The 17021-nt window shown below is 39.8% G+C and overlaps 1 protein-coding gene and 1 long non-coding RNA gene across 19 annotated transcripts in view; one reads left to right on the top strand and one right to left on the bottom strand.

Annotated features, from left to right (window-relative positions):
- ESRRG (estrogen related receptor gamma) overlaps positions 1 to 17021 on the top strand; it is a 478583-nt gene that overhangs the window by 268809 nt on the left and 192753 nt on the right. For 3 of the 18 annotated variants that reach the window (XM_081854818.1, XM_081854805.1, XM_081854808.1), the window contains exon 1: positions 16373 to 16597. The exons of 14 other annotated variants lie outside the window; for them this stretch is intronic. Coding sequence is in view for 1 of the 4 variants with exons in the window: in XM_081854807.1 (XP_081710933.1) it covers positions 16542 to 16597 (56 nt within the window). In the remaining 3 variants the exon portion in view is untranslated. Of the gene's footprint in view, positions 1 to 16371; positions 16598 to 17021 lie in introns of those variants that run through there. One more of the 18 variants, XM_081854807.1, reaches the window with a different exon arrangement.
- On the bottom strand, positions 49 to 16160 carry LOC309338091. Its single transcript, XR_014154693.1, has 3 exons — positions 15978 to 16160; positions 7834 to 7909; positions 49 to 222 (listed from the first exon to the last, which is right to left on the bottom strand). It is a non-coding gene; the product is annotated as an uncharacterized lncRNA (long non-coding RNA).

Raw genomic sequence — 17021 nt, forward strand, 5'->3', positions numbered from 1 at the left:
TTTCTCATTTTTTATTATTCTTTAATTTCCCTTTATACATACAGAAATGAAAGGGGAATAGGGGTTTTCAGCTCCAGATAGCAGTGCTGAAAAACATCTTGGCGTAGAAAGTAACTTTTTACCAGGACTGTGACCATATAGTAATAGAACTTGTAACTGTTGCAATCTCACCAAATAAGATACAGTAGTAAGTTCTGCTTTCTATATTCACTCATCCTCAGACTGTGGGGAAGAAGAAGAGTTACATGGTCCCTTGAGATGTTGTTTGAAAACAATGCTCTTACTTTACATTTTCAAGGAACTCTTTCTACCTCAGTTAGTTTTCCAGGGAACCCCTGTACATTTCCCAGGGAACCTGTGCTGTACATTTGATTCAGAAGCGTGTTCTTGAGGACAAAGTTTATGCATAGCACTGGCTAGGTCTCCTGAGCCTCACCATTGCTCCATGTAAATAGATGCTTTGGTCACAGCACTCCCCTGTGGTTCCATGTTGCTGGAGAAAATCAGCAGTGGCAAACAAGCCATTCAGGGAGGTTTGTGGAGATTTATGGATTTGATCCTTGAGGAGCCTCTGTCGAGTTTCTGAAGGACACCAGGAATCCCCAGAATGCACTGTGAAAACCACCATTCTAAGACACCAGTGGAAAGAACTTTGGGAAATGTTGGTGATTACCGTACTTCCATAGATTTCACTGTCAATCAATCATTAGTCCTGTGCAGAAATTCAGCTACACGTCAGCCTAAACACATATAGGGGGACTCGTTTTTTTTCAGGCTTCTCAGTTATGTGGTGTGCTTGCACATGTTCAATTTAATGTGTATAGCTTCCCCTTTACAGATACGTTGGTCTCAAAGCATGGTGTTTGGGGTGCGACCATATTTAGTTCTATATGTAGTGAACAATTTCTCAATAGGGCTCAGGTACCTTCTTAAATTATGTTAGGAAATAATTCCTGCTTCCCCTTAGGAATCTTCCTTTGGACTGTGATCATCTCTGGACTAGAATGCACATTGGTCACCAGTGATCTGATTCATTACCATAATCTTTTGGGTACTACCCACAACAGCATAACTGGCCTGTGGGGAAGCTGGTGTGGTTGCATCTCATGTAAGTTCTTCCTCCTGCATGATTTTAATATCTTACTGTAGCCTTTTTATTATAGTTTGCCAAAGAGCTATGGGATCGAGTCATGGGAAACAGCAACTATGCTATTCTGGGAATGTATGATATTGATAGTTGCTTATACCCTTGGATCATGTCTACCAGATTCCCTTATGGTTCCAGTTCTTCCCATGGATATTCTTTGAAGCCCATGTTTCCCATGATATCTGCTTTACTGTGTACAAGTCAGAGAACTGGCATAAGGAGACAGAATATAACAGCTAGCATGAAGCTTGGATGTTTCTGGATCAGAACTTTTCTTGCCTATATAAGCCATAGTCAGTGTTATAGCTGGTGTAAGTCTCATCATAACACAGAGGCTGATCTGGAGATTTCAGCTAGTGCCTGACTGGTAATCTGGTATTGCTTTTAACTTATCAGTGGAAAGATGTTAATTTTAAAGGAATTAGTTTGAAATATTCTCACAGGCACAAGTCATCAGGACTGCCTTGTAAGTGTTATTTGATTTTTTTAAAACTACAGCAAATTGGCAGGTTTAAATTCTTTTTTTCTGCATGTAGATTGAATCTGATGGAGCCCTACTCTGATGGCGCCAAAACAAAGGTGTAGGGGGGGGGGAACCAGCAATTTTGTATAAACTGTATGCCCCCCCCGACATTCCTAGAGTACATAATTTAATCTGGGGTTAAGCTTTTAATAGTGGGGTCTTAATAATTCTTTCCTCTTCCTCCCCTCTGGAGGTTAGCTTCCTTTCGAGAAAATCATGCTAGATATTTTGTTTTATTTTAAATTAGCCCCCCCCCCGGCCCATGACATGTGACAGTTTAAGGGTGGGTTTTTTTGTTTTTGTTTTTGGTAGGGACAGGTGTTTATGTGACAGCATTCCCCACAGGATCTTGGGGGACTGCAGTGGAAAGTGTTGAACCGCTGAATGGTAAGGCTGTTCTTTTGTATGGCTTAGAAATCTCTGTTGTCCAGAATTGTACAGATAAGGCAAACCCATTTGCTTCATTGTCAGGCAGTTCAGCGGAATAGAAATGCAAATGTGACATAAGGGGGCTATGCTGGAGTGGGGGGAGAGTTGTGCTGCTACTTTCTCTTTAACAGGCTTCCTGGTTGTAAGAAAATTCCCATAGATGCCAGGATTTATTTATTTTTTAATTAGCCACAGGTTAAAGAAAAAGCTGTCTGAAAGGAAACGTATCTCTCTCACAAGATGCCTTGATTTTTATGTGGTGCTGTTTTTAACTCCCTAATCCAGTGCAACATAAACAGCTCAGACTAAATTGGGAGCATCTCTGCACCACAGTCTTGGACAAATATATTTTTGGTAAAACTGATTTGGTTCCTGGGTGTATTAGCGCTAGTTTCCTTGGTGTTAGGTACCACCTGTAGGTGAGTTTCAGTGTGAGTTCTTTTCTTTTCGTTGATATGGATTTAAAGGGGGGTTTAGACCACATTCTGGTCCATTGAGTGGGGTTAATCTCATAGCCTATGTCATTCTCCCATTGTTTTTTGATTGCGTCTAGGGGATTTGCGGGATTTTGGAGTAGTATTTTGTATATTGCGGATACCGTCCCTTTACCATTTCCCTTTGTTGTTAGGAGGAGGTTTTCAAAGGTTGTCAGGGGCCTAGTTGCTGCTGATTTTACTGTTGGGTTGTTTAAGAAGGCATGTAGTTGGTGTTGTGTTAACCAGGGCATTTGGGTGTCTTCTAGTTTGTCTTGTATTTCTTGTGTTGACAAGGGTTTGTTATTTTTATAAAAGTCTATTAGGCGATATAAGCCTTTGGTTCGCCAGGCTTTTATCTGGAGGTTTTGTGCTGCATGGTGGAATAATGGGTGGTACGCCAGGGGGGTGTACCTCCACAGGCACATACCTCCACATGTGGTGGGAGTGTCCCAAAATCCAACTATTCTGGACAACAGCCATACAAGAAATATGTAAAATAACAAAGCAAGTATTAGACTTCACCCCAGAATTGGCCCTACTAAACATCTTCCAAGACAACAATGCCCATTTACTCCACAAAGAACTCATAACCCACCTACTTTCAGCAGCCAGAAACACCATAACCAGACACTGGAGAGACCTGTCAGGAGTAAGCATGGACCAATGGTACCAAATAGTATGGGAAACAGCCCTACTAGAAAAATTAACTAACAAACTGAAACTGACACGGGGACAAACAGAAGAAGACACCTTCACCCCGGTATGGCTCCCCTTTATCACATACACAGCCCAACAGGACAATGACAATAATCCACCAACAGCATACAAATCAATATGGCTAACCTGATCCAAAACACCCACCCACCTCACTCACACACGAAAACAAAGATCACCACAGCCAATCACAAACAAACAATCACATCCTAGGCCAACCCCAACCTCTCTCACCACCAAAGGAACACAAGTGAACAACACAAGCACGCTGACACCAAACTACATACATTAAGCATAATAGAAACACCGCTACCCCACCCCACCCCCATCCATCTCCCCTTCTTCCACCCTCCTTTCTTCTTCTTTTTTTTTTCTTTTCTTTTTTCTTCTCCCCCTAATGCCTCAACAAATGAAATGGATTTGTAAAAATGTTATACGGGGGAAAAAAAAAATACACGAGGCATTACACTTACACTGTAAAACAAGAAAACCCTTAATAAAATATATTTAAAAAAAAAAAACTGATTTGGCCCTTTCATTGTTTGCCTTTCATTATATAGCAAGCGTCGGATACAGAATTGGTATGCATTCAAACTAGAGATAGGACTGTAGCCAGGTTTTTATTATATATATTGCACAGGTCAGGCCTATTAACCACAGAATAATAGCAAGTCAGTGATCTAAGGGGGAGCTCTTCAGCTGGGATGGACTAACCTAACTGAGGTCAGGAGCTAGACCCCTGCACTTCCAAGTGTAGCTGTAGCCTGATTTGCAAGTGTGTCTACTGGGAAAATAAACGAGCCGAGCCGTGTAAGCTAGGAAAAAAGGCAAGACGGTCTTTTCATCTTGAATCTCTGTTTTCATAGTGGCTGAAGACAAAAAATTCTGATTTGCTTTAAGTACTTGACTTCATCTAGAAACTCTTAATTCAATCACTTGTTTCGAAGGAACATGATATCTAAGGAACTAATTCAATAAGACTTTGAGAATTTATTTAGATAGTTACTGAAAGAGAAATCATTCTTGTTTTACTGCCGAATGTATTATTGAGGACAGACTTAATGATTTCAAAAAACAAATATAAATGGTACAAAAGGAAATGGACAATCAAGTGTTACCAAAATATTTTGTTCTCCTTTTGTTAATGCCTTGTCTGATGGCATCATATTATATTTGCATTTTTAAAAAGCAGTCTGACCCTGAAGTCTGAAGTGTTATACAGTCACTTTGAAGATCACAGCTGATGTTCTGGTGAAATATTTCACACCATGGGTCTGGTACTGAAGAAACTTTTATTTAGCTTAAGATTAATAGTGAGAGCATTAAAAATTAGATGTGCAGGGGAAGCACTGGTGGTGATTCTCACATCTAATGAGATTTGTGGGGCAGGGGCCCATGGGCAGGCTTTCTTTGTAGTGGTCCCTCACCTTTGGAATGACCTACTCTCTGAGGTGTCTCTCACCATGACATTGATGTTGTTTCAGCAGCAGGCACATCTCTTTTCTCAGGATTTTGGGAAGGAGGTATAGCGGGCATTTCTGTTGCTGCAGCTACTTCTATTTGTAATCGTAATCTGTATTGCTTACTTAATTGTATTGCTTAATTTTGGTTTAGATTGCACATATTTCTGACATGGGACTTGTGGGTAAAGGGTTTGTTAAAAAGCACCTTTTCTATTAAAGCAACTTTTTCCTTTTGTTGCCATTGAATCACATGTTTTGAGGTGCTGAGTCACTCCCTAGTGTCACTGTAAGGAGAGTAGCTTCAGGAAGAGTCCAAGATTTCACAAGAAAGTTTTGTCACAGAGGCTGCAGTGCTTCTGCCTTTGATTGATGTTTCTTGAAAATTGAAGGGTATCATGAATTTTTCCTTTGTTGCTTACATAAAACTTAATGTGCATTAAGAACATAAGAGCCTGCTGGATCAGGCCAATGGCCTACTTCAGCATCCTGTTCTCAAGAGTAGCCAACTAGAAGCCTGTGGGAAGTCTGCAAGCGGGACGTGAGTACAACTCATCCCATCTCAGGTCACACACACTCAAACCCCCCCCCCCATATTGCTTCAGTATATTTTCTCTGGAGATGCCATATTTGAAATGAATTGGTAAAGGTAAAGGGACCCCTGACCATTAGGTCCAGTCGTGGACGACTCTGGGGTTGCGGCGCTCATCTCACTTCATTGGCCAAGGGAGCTGGTGTACAGCTTCCGGGTCATGTGGCCAGCATGACTAAGCCGCTTCTGGCAAACCAGAGCAGCACACGGAAACGCCGTTTACCTTCCCGCTGGAGTGGTACCTATTTTTCTACTTGCACTTTGACGTGCTTTCGAACTGCTAGGTTGGCAGGAGCTGGGACCGAGCAATGGGAGCTCACCAAATCGCGGGGATTCGAACCGCCGACCTTCTGATTGGCAAGCCCAAGGCTCTGTGGTTTTAACCCACAGCGCCACCTGCGTCCCAGCGAAATGAATTGAGCTTTCTATTAAAGGCTCCAGTGATAATTTTCTGCCCAATTAAGTTGTACTGGAGATTATTTGTATACATTTCAAGTGGAAAAACACATATTTTCCTAACTTATATGATTATCTAATTCTGTATTTTGTATGTGTACTAAAGATCAACACCATCTCTATAGCCACTATGGCAGAAAACTAAAGACATACATTTAATAGTCGGTCTCCAGTTATGTACATGAAGAGTATTCAAGGTTGGGGCAGGGGAATTCAAACCCAATCTGATAGGTGAAAGGTGACAAAGCTTAGGAGGAGCCAGTTTCAATTAATTACAGAGATATTAAGTCAAAGATAAGTGCTGCAGGTGAGGAGAGTATTGAAAGAAAGAGAGACGTTAAGACAAGACAATAGTATCTTTGACATTTAGCTACATCAGGGCTGCCCCTGCTGACAGACTGAGGCTGCTGTGCAGACAGCAGATTTGGTTGTTATAAAAGGTAGGGGGAAACTGAATTTTGGAATATTGTTTACCATGGGGAAGCTACTATTTGCATTATCTGCCTCAGGTGCCAAAGTATATTGGTGCAGTCCTAGGTTACATTCAGACTAGCAAGGGATACAGAGTCTCTATTTGGGGATGTGGTATCAACTGTGTAACAAGGGATCAATATTTTGGTATTAACTGTTGCATAATAATTTTCTAGTTTTACAAGATGATGTACATCTTGATCATTTCTTGCTATCAGGTGTTCATTGGGCTATTTTTAAGTTACATTTAATTGTTTTTATTAGTAGCACAGAAATTTAGTAGCTTTTTGCATATTTTCTATTAGCTACGTAAAACTATTTCCACTAGCAGCTCCCCTGTCAGAAGGAAAAAAGAAACAATTGTTTTCCAGAAGCCATTTCTTCATATTAAGAATGAGAAAAACTGGAGACTTTTTTAAAATTAGCAGGCGTATGACTTAGTCTGGTAAGAAAGGGAGTATTAGTATTTATATATTACAGAGCTAACTCTGTTGACTGGTGCTGAATAATTGTATAGGCCATAGCTGCTAATGTTTCCCTTTTTTAAAGGGAAATTCCCTTATTCCAAATAGGATTCCTCGCAAGAAAAGGGAAAAGTTGACAGCTATGGTATAGGTCTAACTGACTGATCAATAGAAATGAACAATAATGGAAATGTCTAGCTGCAAAAAGATCACATTTAAGAGTACAGTATACTGCCTGGGTTAGTGCAGATGTGCAAGCTACCAGGGAGGAGGTGGCTGCTTCACAACTGCCAGTTCATTTTGCAGCTGCACTGCAGCTTGCTTACTATGTTGTCTGAACCTGGGCTTGTGGTTTAGCTCTCCCGGATGAACCATGAGCCACAAGTCTAGAAAAGAACCTTGGTTACAGCTGGATGGAAATCATGAGCCTGAGTTTGGATGACATGCTAAGTCAATGCATGGCTTAGCTCAGTGCTGCACAGCAGCACAACAGCTGTGATCTCTTGACAAGAGCCCACATGCTCTTCGTTTGCACTAAGCCATAATCTATGCACTAAGCACAGCTATGTAGATTGTAACAATAGCGCCATTTGTGTTCAATACAGCTGAAAAATCCTGAGTTAAAATATATTACTTTCCTTTAAAATTTCTTGTTATCATCAGGTAGTATATTTCCTGTATAAATTGCATTAATAATGTCTTCTGCTTGAAATCTGTATGGTCATAACTCTGTTGGGGGTAGGTATACAGTTAAGCAGCAATCCTATAAATATTTACCTGGGTGTAAGACTCACTGAAGTAAATAGAGTTTGTATCTGAGTAAGCAGGTATGCTATTACACTCAAATCCTGCAATGGTTTAGGCTGCAATCCTAACCCATTTATGGGGAAGTAAGCCCCCCTGAATGAAATAAGACTTCTGAGTAGGTATGGTTAGGATTGGACTATTAATTCCTACGTTCACGGCTTCATAAGGGTTAGGTGACTCGATTTTAAAAAATGTCAATCTTCATGCTCATGGCCAGTAATCTAAGTAGCAGATCAGGGGCTGATAGGATTAGTATAGGTTGACACAACCCAGAACAGTAAATGTAGCACTGACCTCAAATAGCTGGTATTTCTTCCTTTAGATGTTTTATTCATTAATTAGTTGTACTTAATCATGTTATAACAAAATTCTGTTGATAAATAAAATAGTATTAAAATCATAAACCCATTAAAAATATCAATCAGTAATCAGCACAAGTGTAAAACTAAACCAATAATAAAAGCAAACCGCAAAACAGATTCCACCATAAGCCTAAAACAGCAAGGAATCATGCTTTCTCCACCACTTCTGCTTTAATGTTCTTTTAAAAGAATTCGATAAGTTTTCTCCAGTTTAGACAATAATGCTAAACAAACGTTTAGCGCTATGTGAGCGAGCCTGAACAAAGTGTTGGGCTAGCATGCTCCTCCCACATTGCGGGGAGGAAAAGTTCCGCCCTGTTTAGTTTCACTTTCACAGAATTCCAGTTTAGAGCTATGTTCTAACCCGGCATCCCAGTTTAAAACAAACTGGGTCCAATTTAATAAGTTAGCTTCATAATTCATGGTTTGAATTTGGCTTATTGCAAAACTGATCAGGGTTTGCTTTAAACCAGGATTGCTGGTTCAAAGCAAGTTTCTTTAAAAGTGAATCAAAACTAGGCAAAAGTCTTCCTCCTGGCCATGCACTAGGAGGACAGGAGCACAGAGAAACCTGATAATTTGATAGGGCTCATTGAGGCTCTTTCACATAGTTCTAAACCATAGTTTAGGGTTTTGTGCTACTATGTCCCCATATTAGATGTGATAGCTATTTCAAGGCAGTATACAGTGATACCTCGGTTTACGAACTTAATCCGTTCCGGAAGTCCGTTCTTAAACCAAAACCATTCTTAAACCGAGGCGCACTTTTCCTAATGAGGCCTCCTGCCGCTGGTGCCCTTCCACCGTTCGGATTCCATTCTTAGACCTAGGTAAAGTTCTTAAACCGAGATAGCACTGTATTTCTGAACTTTGGGAACATACAGTGCCCTGCTTGTTGGCTTCCTGGAGTGAGACCTCTGGGTATAGGATGGAATAATAATAATAATAATAATAATAATAATAATAATAATAATAATATGGCTGGCTACTGCTGTAGATTGGATGGATGCTTGGCCTGATTGAGCAAAGCTCTTCTCACATTATTGCAGCACCAAATTATTTGTAGGGGGAACCTTGCTCATTGCATACTCTTCATAAATAAAAAATGGTTCTAGGGCCAGAATCATAGAGCTGGTTTGAAGTCATCAGTATAAGCAGTCTTGAGTATATGATGGAAAGATAGAGTACATTTTTATAATACTTTTTTATAATAAATACATAAAATGACCATAATAATCTTTGGCATGTGGTGGGTCTGGAGAATGAGCTCATGTTATCCATTACAATGCACTGCAATTCTGCAATGTTAATAATTCTGGTTTCCACTGTTATTCCTCCCCCTTCAGAGGTGGAAGGATAATAGATATTGGGCAAATTACACATACTTATGGTAGTTTTAGGCCAACATATGGAAATGGGCCAAATAATACATGTCACTTGTGTGGGTATCATTCACGTCACTAACAGTGGTAAGCACACATGATCCTGAGATCTACTCAGTGTAAAATATTAATGCAGTAGTCAGTGTCTGAGCTGCTGACCCTGCCACAACAATGGATCATTGGTGTTCCAGGTTGACAAAAAAATATCCATTGGAACTCCATCTAAACATAGATATAATAATGCCTAACTTGTATTATATCTTAACATGTTAGCTTGAAATGGAATTTTACAGAAAGCAAAATAAAGATCCTCATATTTAACATGTCATGGTGGGAGAATGAATATATATCATTTTGCCTTTACACAATATTGTCAATATTTATTGCAGCTAAATATTAAAATGTGAATATCATGCCCTTCCTACTTTTAGGTGTTGCTCATTAACGAGTTGTTTTTGAAACATGTCTCTGATGCCAGTCAGACCATTTTTAAAGGATACTGAAGTAAGATTCTTTTCTCTAGCGAGTGGCCGATCATGCTAAGGTTGCACTATTCAGCAATTCAACACGCTCTGACTGCTTGTTAATCAGGAGACGTGAAAAGAACAAAAGAAGAAATAAGAGGTTACAAATGCTGTTTATCAGAGTTATATTTTACATTGGGATTTCAACTCATGAAATAGGATGATTGGATGACACAGGGCTTAATATTTGGAACCGGGAGTGGAAGGTGGGTGAAATTTGTTCCGGTTTGATCCCAGTGACTCTGGCTTATTGGGAAATGGGAATAGCACGTTTGTATGCAGTTAAAAACATGTTCCGTAAATCTTTTCAGTTGCCCATTCCCTGGGTGTCGCAATAGATTAAGTCACTATGTGATGATATGACACCGCCATCACTCGTCTTCCTGGGATATTGCTAGAGGCAACAACAAACCTGTGTCTTTGGCACATGTGAAGAAATTTAGCGCTTCAGGGGTTAAATTACACAGGCTCCCCCGTGGATCAGCTTATGCTTGGACAGTAATAATAGCAATAACATTAATAATATAAATGCCAGAGAAAAGTGAATAGAGGGGGAGAGAAAGGAGAGAAAGATGGGCAAAGGTATTCAGAGGGAAAACAAACCCTGGCAGGCTACAAATGATGGGCTTTGTATGGCAGGTGTAGCAGCTAGAAGTCAGATTTCATAAGGCCGCTGCAAAATGCACATATACTAACACACATTACTGTGGCTTTGGAGATGGTTAGTGTCTTTGAGTGTGTTTGTGTGCGTGTGTGTGTGTGCTGTCGCTTCAGGCCATGATATCCTAGGGCAGTGTAACAAGCAATTCGTGTCAGCTCACGGTAAAGATTATTGGTGTTTTCACTGGGGAAATATTTGCACTCCATCTTCTTTTCTATTTTTAGTGCCTGGAGCTTCCATTTAGGTAGGAAGCTGTGGAGAGAGGAGTTGAGGGAGGGAGATCTATCTGATCTTGTCCCACAATTGGTCAGAGTTACAATCCTAATCTTATTTCAGGATGGGCGTTGATGCCTGCTTGTTTTCCGAGAGACCCTTTTCGTTTTGTGGACTGGTAGCTTTTAAATATTAGTTTAGGTATAGGGGAAGGAGTGAGCTATTGTTTTCTCTTTGAACGCAGTGTCTTTGAAGAATAAAAAGGTAACTCAAACAGAATAGTGTGGTGACTTATTTCTACAAGAAGCACCACACTCCTAATAAGGAGCAGCAATTTATTGTCGGGGAAGGAAAGCAATATGAATTTGTCCCCTTCAGAATTGTTGTTTATCATAATCATCTTTCTAGTGAAAAGCCTAATTTGCTCTTTCTATACGAATATTTTAAGTGTGATTATCATAATATCACAGCGGCTGAGATTGTCCAAAATGCAACACTGACCTTGAGCGTACTTCTCCATTTAGCATGTGGTGCTTTAACATTCAGGAAACAACATACCTTCAACCTGCTTATTAATGTATAATCTGAAAACGTTAACTCTTGCTCTCTGATACATGCCACACAGATTCTTGAATTCTTTCAGCATTCCATGAAACAGCATGTGGTATTTTACCAGTGTAAATATGTGTACGATTTTTCAAGATTTCTACTGGGAATACTTCATAACTAAAGTAAGGTTTCCCCATGGCACTGCACTAGTTTACGATTTAATTTTTACTGACATTCCACCAGTCATATTATTAGCTTCACAAAATGAAAGTGAAATAATCCTGTATTAATTAAACAGAGTGACTGAATTCCCTCAGTCATCTTCTCCTTGGCTGCTTGAGACAGTAACACTGTGTGGTTCTCTAAGGAAACGTGTTAGAAAAAGAGTATGATGGACTACTGAGGGGAGATATAGGTAATGCATTTTTTAACTATACTGTATTTTTTCAAGGTACTGCTTGCCCCCTGAGCATTTCAATAGAGATTTTAAGTTTGGGGGGGGGGGGAGAGTAACTGTTATACCTACCTATGTACTAACATAAACAAACAGGGGCTACCCCTGAAGAATTGTGGATGTAGGACATTTGTTGTGGTCAGTCGGTTAGACTGCATATGTTATATTGATATATAATTATTATGACTTCTTACTGAAGAAACTTTGTGATTCACCCGCCTGAGTTTATATAAGGAAAAGGGATGCAATGTGCACACGTCCACACACATGCACACATGTTTGTGCTTGTATTTGAAAGCATATTTTAATACAGCTTGTCTAAAATCCAGGCAGGGTGATCATTACTTCTGCTAAATATAAATGAAAGTGCCTGACGGTTTTAAAGTAGTAATCTACTACCATTTGCTCAAGTGTATATAAGCATGCAAAGAAATCCAGAGAGTAAGCTTGTCACTTGCTGTGTGTCTATGTTTATGTATGTTTGCTTTTTTGTTGTCTGTCTGTCTGTCTGTCTGTCTGTCTGTCTCTCTCTCTCTCTCTCTCTCTCTCACACACACACACACAGAGAGAGAGAGAGAGGGGAGGGGATTATATTGTATCCAGGGATGTGCTATACTGTACTTCCTGAGGAAGAGTCGGAAAGACAAATTGCAAAACAGTTTTTAACACTTCAGTGCTAAATACTTTTAGCTGAAATCAGCAACATTTGCTTCAAATAAGTGAATGCAGGATTGGTGTTTGTAAAATGAAGAAACTATGGTGCAAAGACTTCCAAGACAGGAGTATAGCGCGCAAAGGGCCTGTTACACAGAACCACTATTTAAAATTTAACATTTCCTGACATTTTTCTATCTAATTTGAAAAGCTAAATATATCAATTTTCAATCTATTCAGAATGCTAGATATAGCAAACCTGTTACTCTGATTGGTTCATGATCAATTTCAGACATCCAGGACGAACATTTAACCACCTTTAATTCAAATTTAATTGAAAGAATGATGAAATCTGTTGGTGTGGAAACAGTATATATGGAAGTATGGGGGTATATAATGCCCTTTATATAACTTAGGGTTCAAAGCAATAATAGTAATATGCATGGCAGACACAGATTTCCTCCCCATATTTTTTCTTTCCAGTGTTCATTTTGAGTAAATATGTGCTTGGCACAATTAACTATGCTGCTTCTGCAAAGTGCCACTGAGTCTTTACTTCAGTAGCCTTGAGGTAGCTGTGGTTTAGGAGTCGGGCAATTTGGATGCAATGAGATGTCTGTAGCACTTAAGTGTGAAGGCGCTTAAAGATGTACAGTACTCTTCATGGGAATAATTATACACACAGAGGGGATGTGAAGATGTAGACAGTGCTCAGCAGTGCTCATTGACTGGTGCAGATACTCATGACAGCTTCTCTCACCCTCCTAGCCTTGATTCCATTACTATTGCTTTTGTGGATTCCTTGAGGTAAGATTTTTACACTAGAGCATTTGATTTAGCATGTGCATATATGTGTAAAGCAGAGAGAGAGAGAGAGAGAGAGAGAGAGGAGCACACTCCTGATTTTGATTTTCTGTGATTTAGACATTATGTAATAAGCATTTGCTGTGATTATATTTTCACGTGCAATTAGAAAGCATCTTTAATAAAACAAGCGTTTTTAGAGTGTGCTATATAGTATCTAGTAAGTTGCCTAATTTATTTCTTCATTTTATTAGAATAACTGAACTGTAAACTGGTGTGCCCAAGTTCAAGAATGCAGTTGAAATTCCAGGCCCAGGTCTAGTCGAGGTGACATTTTGAATCCCAGGGGAGAAGGCCAACTGCCTTTCATGAATGCATAAATTATAATGCTACGGCTGTAGTCTTCTAAGCAGCAGCACCATCAGCAAAGACAGATGCTTGCAAGGTGTCTGGTGGAAAGATAGCAATAGTTAATTTGGTGATGCGGAGGGGAAGCGCAAGATGACATGGGCATCAGAAAGGATAGCGGAAACTATGTGGACATGAAAAGCTTAGCAGATGGAAAAGTACAGCACAAAAGAAAACAGTAGCCCAAATAAAATATGAAGTATTTTTTTTATTCCCTAATGATGATTTAATGAACATGATGCCATATTCCAGCAAATAATTTTTGCTTATGAACAGAGCTTTGCAGACTAAGATCTATATGACGCTTGAACAAAGCTGCACATTCAACAAGACTTTCAAACTCTTGTGCCAGAACAGCGATTGAAATTTTATCTGAATTAAAAGAGTGGATATCCATGTGTATAGGAATGTGTTTTGATATTGATTACATATAAATTTTACAGAATCAAAAGAAATCTGCTACAAACAAGTCATTTATTCTACTAAAATATTTTTAGGAAGGTGTGTTGCACTCAAATTGCACCTATTATTTTTTGCTTGTTTAGTGAAATCTGTGAAGTGATTGGGTAGGATGCATCCCAGAGTATTTTTAATTCACTGCTCAGATCCAAAATTTACATCTTAATTAGAGTCTACATTTAGCAACATAGGCAGCATAATGTTACTGTTAATTATGTTTTTACTATCTGCTTTTCTGTAGTGGTGAGACCTCCAATTATGCTGTGTGGATTCTTGATTCCTAAGAGTGTGTGTCCCCATATGTATCGGAAAGCAGATTTTCAACTCTACATGGGATAAATATATTATATACTGTTAAGTTGCTCAGCAAAACAAAGAGATGCAAATATTTCCATTGCACTTACATATATGTCTTCTTCTGTCATCTTACTTTGGCAAAAGCCGTCAAATAGATTTGGAGACAGCTGTTGTACTCTCATTTGTGAAAGGCATTAATGCATTCTGAGGGTGTGCACTGATTTGTTTTGATCTAAAAGATTATGCCATTTGCATCACAGAGTGCTTCAGTCAAAAAAAAGTGCCAAGCAATACAGCTGAATTTGTATTTTTTAAAAAAGTATTTTCTATTATTGTAACAATTGTTTCATCACGATATATTGGAATTATTTTATTCAGCAGGTAGATGGAATCAATTCTTGCTCTGAAAACAGATAATTAATATGACATTTATGCCACATAAATTGACGAAGACTATTAAGACAAACTTGTGCTCTCGTTTAATTTGGGGGGTACTTGTAAAACGGTATTTTGATTAACAATATCTGGAATTTTGTGTCCATTTATTTGCATTAAATAGGTTTGTCTGGTCAGCAGCTTTGATGTGCTATAGCTAAGGGTAGTGAATTGGGGGTTGGATAATTTTGTCAGTACACATGTGAATAATGCAATACATTTGCTTCCACACTGAAAATATTCTTGAAGTTTTTGTGCAAGTTTGTACATAGGTAGCTGTGGCACAAATAGTTATCAGACCATTACATTTTAGCTGGCACAGCTGGATATAGTGCATGGTTTTTTTCCAGAACTGAATCTGCTGACTTCAATGAGACATATGACCAAGTTACTGCATATAGGTATGGAGCCTTAGCCCTGCTGAAGAGCCTAATCTGCATTATTTGAAAGTAAGTTTCCTTGAAATCAATAAGACTTAAATTCAAGTAAAGACAGTTATAAAAAACATATCTTTTACTTATAAAAGATATTGATCAATAACATACCTCTTATTATTTCACGGAGATGGCAAAACATATATTCTCCACAACTGCATGGTCTAGTTTCTGTGCAAGTTATGCAGTCAATTCTCTTCAGTTGAACCCTGTCACTTTTTCACAGTGATGAAAATACAAACACTGCTAATCTTACTTGTTTACAAAAGTCAACAATGCAGAATGATAGCACATAGACCCCTTAACTCAGAGTTTAGAAATATAGAGTAGAATTTAGGTGAATCATATGAAGGGTGAGAAATTAACAGTTCAATTCCATCCATGTTTATTCATAAGTAAACATGCCTAGGATTTCAGATGACATACAAATCCCTCAACATGTTTACTCGGCAGTAAACCCCAGCGAGTCAACTGAAACTCATTTCAGAGTATGCATTCATGTAGCCAGTCCATGTTTACTCAGAAGTCAGTCCCACGAAGTTACCTGGGAGCTTTCCTCCTGCAAAGGAAGTGCGCTGTAAGGCTGCAATCCTATACACGCTGACGTGGAGCTGGGGAGCAAACAAACCCTGTGCAGCTCCGGAGCGGCTGCCTTCCGAGTAGGCATGCATAGGATGGGGCAGCGAGAAGCGCTGCTAATCGGTCACAACGCGAGATCGCAAAACAAAACAGAAAACACGGACAGCCAACAATGCAATGGAGAAAAGAAAAGAAAAGAGAACGGCAGCGCGAAACTTAATACCTTCTGATGAAATCTTCCCCAAAGGAACTGAGGCTTGCAACTCCTTCCTGCCAAACTGTCTTTTAAGAAGCAGAAAGCGTTGGGTCACCCTAAGGAGTTAAAGCTAGAGTTAAGACACAGCCGCGCTTTGGAAGCCCTTTTGAAAACGTTGCATCGTTTATATCTGCGCGTTCTCACTTGTCGGTTATTATTATTTCTTCTCCCTCTGCCTCCGCCCGCCCGCCCGCCCGCCCGCCCTTTCCCCGGTCCCTCCGCCCGTCTCTACCTGCCGAGCTCCGCTCAATCTGTGCAGCCTCTGCTCTCGCCGGCGCTGATTGGCTGACGCCCTACCAATCCGGCCTCTGTCTGGGCCAGTGGGACTGCATATGTAAAGCCCTACTTCATATTTATAAGCTCCAATCGGGGCTTTAAGTCCTTGATTAGGAGAGTGTGAGAGCTTTTGGTCCCAACTGGCTGTGCCTATAGGCTTGTCACCAGGAGAACATTTGTGTTAATTGCACTGTGCTGTGTCAAGGAAACTTTGATTTATAGCTGGGGTGCACAAATAATGGTTGCCGAGCGCACATGGATTCGGTAGAACTTTGCCTTCCTGAATCTTTTTCCTTGCACTACGAAGAAGAGTAGGTACCTTTCTTCTTATTTCCCCCTTCCTTTCCTCTTTTTTATGTTATTATTAAATAACAATAATAATAACCCTCTTCCCACTTTTATTCCCCCCCAGAACCGGAGCCTGGGGAGAGAATAATAATAGCAATAGTATTAGAGCGCTGAATGCTAGCGTTGTTTCAGGTAATGCTTTCCGGGTTCTGTGTGCATGATTGGGGCTGCTTGTGTCTTGCGTCTTTTGTGCCCGGCTTTATCTGCTAATTCAGTAAGTGGGAGAATTGTTCTCATTCTCTCTCTCTCGCTCCAATGTTACCTTTTGAGTCGCAACGCAAGCGGTGCGACTGTCACAGAAGGGGGGGGGGGTGAGGGAAGCACTCCCCCCTCCCAAAACAGCTGTGTGAGTGACAGTCACTTCTTATTCAGGTACTAAGAATAGGC

Source organism: Podarcis erhardii, assembly GCF_964252035.2.
Source record: "Podarcis erhardii genome assembly, chromosome: 3".
Lineage (NCBI taxonomy): Eukaryota > Metazoa > Chordata > Lepidosauria > Squamata > Lacertidae > Podarcis > Podarcis erhardii.